Source organism: Marmota flaviventris, chromosome 5 (assembly GCF_047511675.1).
Source record: "Marmota flaviventris isolate mMarFla1 chromosome 5, mMarFla1.hap1, whole genome shotgun sequence".
Taxonomy (NCBI): domain Eukaryota; kingdom Metazoa; phylum Chordata; class Mammalia; order Rodentia; family Sciuridae; genus Marmota; species Marmota flaviventris.
The window spans coordinates 163339082-163345973 of NC_092502.1; the positions used below are offsets into that span (position 1 = coordinate 163339082).

The 6892-nt window shown below is 59.8% G+C and overlaps 1 protein-coding gene across 1 annotated transcript; it reads left to right on the plus strand.

The window, feature by feature from the left end:
* Window positions 1-294: 294 nt before the first annotated feature.
* Irx4 (iroquois homeobox 4) lies at window positions 295-4486 on the plus strand. Its single transcript, XM_027943924.2, has 5 exons — window positions 295-339; window positions 814-1065; window positions 1792-1907; window positions 2757-3085; window positions 3660-4486. The coding sequence occupies exons 1-5, from the start codon at window positions 295-297 to the stop codon at window positions 4484-4486; spliced, it is 1569 nt and encodes a 522-aa protein (XP_027799725.1).
* Window positions 4487-6892: the final 2406 nt, after the last annotated feature.

Here is a 6892-nt window from a genome sequence, read left to right on the forward strand (position 1 = left end):
TTTGCTTTGTTTTGTTCTTTTTTTTTTTTTTTCAAAATATGTATTTCTGTCGCCGCAGTAGGGTCGGTCGCTCCCAGAGCCCTCCCGTGGCTCCGGATTTCGAAGCGGCCACCACCGCTCACTTTCCTTCCTGGTTACAAAAGTTTGCGGAGCGTGTGGGTGATTTAACCTGCTCTCCCGCTTCGTCCTCTCAGACCCTAGGAGCCTGCAGCCCGGGAGCAGGGGCGGAACCACTCCGGCCCCGGCGCGCAGGGTCCTTCCTGCCCCGCCTGTCCGCCCTGGGCCGCGCCCGCCATGTCCTACCCTCAGTTTGGATACCCCTACTCCTCGGCTCCCCAGGTAAGGGGACTCCCCGCGAGGACCAGGTAGGGTGGGCAGGACGCGCCGGTGACCCTCTCTTCCCAGCTAACAGGCCTTCTCGTGCCAGGCGGGTGGACCCCGAACCCCTGTGCAGGGCGGATGGGCTGATAAAATCCAACAGGGCGTTAGAATTCACATTTGTTCCACCCACTGGGCTCTGAGGCTGCGTCCCAGAGGATCTTAGGGACCCGGGGAGGGGGAGCACCTGGCACCAAACAAACTTGGAGCGCCAGGGCCAATGGCCTTGGGAACCTGGGGTGGATGGGAGCGCTCGGGCTCGGGCTGGGTCCCACACGCTCAGAGGAGACCAGGCTCACAGGCTTGCAGAGAGGGACCGTGATTGTAGGGTGTGGAGATCGGGAGACCCCTGGGAACGGAGGCGAGGTACTCCCTGGGGGGAAGCTCCTCCAGCCAGGATGCCCGGCCCATCCTCGCGGCCCCTTTCTCCTCCAGTTCCTGATGACCACCAACTCCCTGAGCACGTGCTGCGAGTCTGGTGGCCGCACACTGGCTGACTCGGGGCCCGCAGCCTCAGCCCAAGCGCCCGTCTACTGCCCGGTCTACGAGAGCCGGCTGCTGGCCACTGCGCGCCACGAACTCAACTCAGCTGCCGCGCTCGGTGTTTACGGGGGCCCCTACGGCGGCTCACAGGGCTATGGTAACTACGTGACCTACGGCTCAGAGGCGTCTGCCTTCTATTCGTTGGTAAGGGAGCATCCCAACCCTCCTGCGCCCCGCCCCTACCCCTGGATTTGCCAAACCCACTCCCTCGATCCAAGGTCGTGAGTCCTCTGGGTCCCCCAACTGCTGAGGGTTGTCTTCGTCCAGCTGAGCTCCCCAATCAGTCCCTCGGAAGAGGGATCAGGAACCGGGCACACTCCGCCCGGGTTCGGGGTGCCCCGCGCGGGTGCACCGCTGTTAGCGTACTTTTTGTTTTATGTTTTTCCACTGAATTCCAACAAGATCACTGGCTCTACTCGCCAAGCCCCTCTTCCTCTTCCTCTCCCATCCCCTCTTTCTCCCTCTTCTCCCTCCCCTGCTCCTCACTCCCATCCTCCCTTACCTCTCCTGCCCTCTTCTTCCCGGTTCACCTGCTCTCCCGGCTGGCCACTCTGCCTCTCCATGACCCTTCTCCACACCCACCTCTGCTGTCCTCTTACCCACTCTGATTCTCTCTTTTCCCCCTTCATTTTCCTTCTCCTTTCTATCCTGTTTCCGGAACTCCAGTTGTCCCCTCTCCAGTTTGGGGAATGGAGAACCAAGGCCTGAGGGAGATGAGCCTCAGGCAGCGCCTGCTGCAGGTGTGGACGTGGGTGTGGTGGGGACTGCCCGGGTTTCAGCCCGGAGCCTGGGGAGCCAGGGGACCTAGGAAAAGGGCTGTAGCTGGGTGGTGTCTGGAAGCTGCGACCCCAGACTCCTCTGCTCCTACAGAATAGCTTCGACTCCAAGGACGGGTCGGGATCTGCGCATGCGGGCCTCCCGCCAGCTGCGGCTGCTGCCGCCTACTACCCTTATGAGCCAGCTCTGGGCCAGTACCCCTACGACAGGTGAGGGACCATCAGTGGTCACCACCTCCATGCACAGTCAACATGCCCCTCCTGGGAAGTGGGGAGGCAGGTCAAGCCTGCTACCACTAAAGTCGGGCTTGACCTGCCACTGTGGTCCATGCTTCTCAGGCTCCTGGCCAGCCTGTACTGCGGGGAACTAGAATTTGCCCCAGTCCCCCACCCCACCCCACTCACGCTGTAAAAACTGCTCTAACTTCTGAGGACGTGGCATCTGGAAGGCCCAGTCCACTAAGGCAACTTCCTCAGGAGCCTCAGTCACCTCCCTGTACCCCAAGAAGTAGAGCCCTGGTTGAGTGTCCAAGCAGAACCCACTGGCCCTGCAGAGGGAGCCATGAGGGGGAGACCCTGCAGCTGGCCATGCCCAGTCCAGGCCACAGTGTCATTCCATCTTCCTTGGGTGACCATAACAGTTGAACGCACTGAGGCAGCAGGCAGCTTTCTGCTCCGGTCCACCGTGACCTTTCCTCGCAGGGACTTGCATATTAGGGTGGGAGGTCACATGCCTGCAAAGTGTTCTTATGGCTCGGAGATCAAAGAAATAGGAGTGAAGCCCCATCAAGAACCTCAGGGAAATATCTCTGGAGAGTGACAGAGGCCATGACCTCTCCCACTTGGGAATGAGCCAAGCTCCCTGTCATATTAATGACACTCTCTTTGACCTCCGCCCACAAAAGGCCAGGCGTCCCACACACACACACACACAACCCGACACAGGGAGGCAAAGCCCATCCCAGCGTCCCTGGCGGCCCTGCCCCTACCCCCAGGGTCGGCCTGGGCGGCGGCTGGCCCTCCGCTGCGATCATGCCCCACTGTAGAGCCTGTCTCCAGGTACGGGACCATGGACAGCGGCACGCGGCGCAAGAACGCCACTCGTGAGACCACCAGCACGCTCAAGGCCTGGCTGCAGGAGCACCGCAAGAACCCGTACCCCACCAAGGGCGAGAAGATCATGCTGGCCATCATCACCAAGATGACCCTCACGCAGGTCTCCACCTGGTTCGCCAACGCGCGCCGGCGCCTCAAGAAGGAGAACAAGATGACGTGGCCGCCTCGGAACAAATGCGCAGAGGAGAAGCGGCCCTATGGGGAGGGCGAGGAGGAGGAGGCCGGCGAGGAGGAGGCACAGGAAGAGCCCCTCAAGAGCTCCAAGGGCGAAGGTGAGTTGGGAAGTTGGCGCTGGGGTCAGCCAGGCTTCCAGGGGACTTTTCCAGGGTTTCCTACCACCTAGAGACAAGCAGCCAGGCACAGAGGGGAGTTGAGCCAAGCAAAAACAAAACCTCCCAGGACCAGTTGGGTAGCAGATGAGTTGTGGGTAAGGCCCTGTGCACCTGAAGACTGTGGTGGTCCCCTCTGGACACACTTAGAGAAGTCCAAGTCAAGTTTTAGAATCTCTCCCTCCCTCTCTCTCTCTCTCTCTCTCTCTCTCTCTCTCTGTCTCTCTCTCTCTCTCTGTCTCTCTCTCTCTCTCTCCCTCTCTCTCTCTCTCTCTCTCTCTCTCTCTCTCTCACACACACACACACACACACACACACACTAGAGGTTGAAATCAATCTAGTCCCCTGTGTCACCAGGTGGAGTCCTGGGCACCTTCAAAGGAGATGGAAAGACAGAGAAGGACCTCAGGCCTTTTCCTTGTCCAGTACTGGACTCCATAATGTGGCTTAGGAGGAGTGGGCGACTCATGACCCACCAAGCTGTCTTTCTCCACTGGACTGTGTTCTCTCCTGGCAGAGGCTGTCAGCAGAGAGGACAAGGAGCTGGACCTCAGTGACCTGGAGGACTTCGCCCCACTTGAGGCAGAGACCCCAGAGTGTGAGCTGAAGGCTCCCTTCCAGCGCCTGGACAGCAGCCTGGAGCGCGGCCCTGCTGCACCTGAAGGCCCTGGCACTGGAGGCAAAGAGGCCTCCGGCCCGCTCCGGCTGCCCTTGCCCACGGATGGTGGAGCTGCCCTGGATGAGGACCTGGAGAGGGCCCGGAGCTGCCTCCGGAGCACAGTGGCCAGGGAGGAGCAACAGCCAGGCACAGAGGGTGACCCACAGGCCTGCGAGGCCAAGCTGGGCTTTGCACCTACAGGGACGCCAGGGGGTCTGGAGTCCAAGCCTCGCATCTGGTCACTGGCCCACACGGCCACTGCTGCAGCAGCCACTGCCCTGAGCCAGACTGAGTTTCCGTCCTGCATGCTCAAGCGTCAAGCTCCTCTTGCCCCTGCAGCCACATCCTCCACACCCACCTCATCCTCCTCTGTGGTCCCGGCACCCCTCGGTGCCCTGGACAGGCACCAGGACTCCCCAGTAACCAGTCTTAGAAACTGGGTGGACGGGGTCTTCCATGACCCCATCCTCAGGCACAGCACTTTGAACCAGGCCTGGGCCACCGCCAAGGGTGCCCTCCTGGATCCTGGGCCTCTGGGACGCTCTCTGGGGGCCAGTGCCAACATGCTGACAGCGCCCCTGGCCCGCACCTTCCCCTCGGCTGCACCCCAAGATGCCCCAGCTGCAGGTGCTGCCAGGGAGCTGCTGGCCATGCCCAAGGCTGGAGGCAAGCCCTTCTGCGCCTGATGCCACCTGTCCAGCATGACAGAGAAGGGAACCAGCGCTGGCCCAGAGGACCAGACTCTTTTTTACTGAGTTTCCAAAGGAAGGCAAGAGCGTGGCCAAGCCAAGGCTGCCAACATACTGAGAAGGAGCACTGGACTCAGTCTCCCCAGGGCCACAGAGAAGCGTGTGCTGTCACCAAGATCCCCTGGACCCACCTGGTCATGAGTCTACCAGAGCCATCCCCCTGAACTCCTGAACCCAGCAGGGAGAGCGCTCTCACAGCAGATGGGAGCACCCTTGAAGCATCAAGTTTACATCCAAAGTGTACAAGGAGAGGGCGTTTGGGCTCCTGGGCTTGTTTTGTGTAGCTGTCTCCTTGGGGTTGGGGGCATGCCGGTCTTCTTTATGAATTCTCAGCCTGCTCATCTTCTGACTTCATCCTCAGCACATAATGCTCACCAACAGCACTTCCACCAAGTTTACACTGTTGCACATTCTTGACTCGATAAAATTATGTTTTTTAAAATGTATGTTCACACCAATAATTGCCTGCTTCAGAGAGAGGCTAATAAAACCCAGTGATGGTGTTTGCATTGCAGAGTGAACACATTTCAAAACCTGGGGCTTGAGAGTGCCAGAGGAGGTGGTGCTGATGCCCATGGGAAGGAATGGGGTGGGGCCGGGCAGGGTGGAGTGGGGTGGGTGTCCACCAGACAACACCTCCATAAACTCCTTGTCAACCCAAGACCCCCCTGCCCCCTTGAGTCCACCAGAGTCCTACCAAAGCCACTGAAAACAGGAGAGTGGCTGAGAAATCTGAGCCTTCTGCTGGACTCCTCCTGTAGAACAGGACAGAGAAAAAACTTTTCCACTTTTCCCGTTGTTGCCAGACTCCAGAATTTTGAGCCAAAAGGAGTTTCTTTGGCTGAATTAGAACAAATTTTAGACTTTCCAAATTCCTAGGGCTGTGTCCTGGGGGAGGGGGGTGCATAGGAGCCACCCTGCCCTAAAGCCAGTACCTGCGGAGGCCCTCTGCCCTACCAAAGGGGAAGTCAATTGGCCTTCCCTAACCCGGCCTCACCCCCTGTAGAGGCCCTTTCTCACATAAATTAGGGCTGTAGGGGGTGGAGCTGGGTGGAAAGATCTCCCAGGCAGGGGGAGAAGGGCTGGGCAGAACTAGAGGGTCAATTGAGGGAGCACTGGGGCAGAGCCTGGCCTGGGGAGGGTCCTGCCTGCACAGAACCCTGGCTTCCATCAGATCCCTGGTTCGAACCCCATCTCCACTGGCCGAGTAGCCGCCAGCAGCTGCTGCAGCCTGGGGTCCTCGCTGATCTCCCCAGGGGCATCCTGGCATCCTTCATAGGGGTCGTGCTGCCCTCTGGCTCACCAGCAAGCCTGCTGCTCTGGCTCCCGAGGGCCTCCTAAAAGTTCCAAATGGCCACAGGGAAGTCGGAGCAGCAAGCAAGGGAGCTCCCTGAGGGCAGGACAGCACAGGGGATGCGGGACAGGGCAACAGTGGCCTTTGTCCAGGACGGAGCAGAGCGCTGGAGGTATGCAACTACCTCTTGAGCAGGCGGGCAGGCAGCCTAACTTCCAGGGACAGAAGAGGTCTGGGCTTTCTTCTGCCAGCCTGGGTTCTGGGTGGGGCGCATCTGGGGCGACCCGGTGCCCTGGTTTCTGCGGCAAGGCCTCTGTTGGCAAGGAACTCTGGAAGACTGGTCGGTTGGCTATCGAGGTCAGCCTTGGCGCAAGTTTAGGCACCCGAGGGAGAGGGAACCCTGCGTGGCGGGACGCATCCGCCCGAGCGCGCGAGGCCGCCCCGCCGCCGTCGGGTAATTGGATTGTAGCGGCCGGCGCTGTCACCGCTTTCACTTTCACTCTCTTGGATGATATTATCGAGGTTCGGAAGCTCGCCGCTGATGTGCCTGTCAAAAGGCTGCGGCGGGAGCCCCCGGCCTGGCGAGCGAGCATCAGCCAAGATAATTTGAAGTGAAATTTTCATTTTGACAGTAAACCCCTCAATTTCTAAAGGCTGCGCGCTCCGAGAGCTCGCTGGCAGGGGAGGCTTTGCAGAAAGCCCACGTCTGAGACTGAAAAGGGCAAAAGAACTCGAATTAGTTGTAATAGATAAAAGGGCAAAAATAAAGAGTCAAGGGTACTTGACAGTAATAGCGAAAGTGGAGTCTCAGGGGAGACGCGTTGCGGCCCGAGGCTGGGGCGCCAGGAATTTTAATGCGACCAAGGGCGGCCTCTCCAGCGCACCCCCACCCGCCCTAGACAAAGCCAGAGATTTTCAGCAGAAATAAGCCATTTGGGGGCTAGGCAGGGATGAAGGCTGGGGCGGCAGACACCGGGGACTTGGACTCAGCCTGGCGCCCTGGTGGCAGGCAGCTCTGCTGGGGCCTTGAAGCCGCGGGCGAGCACGCC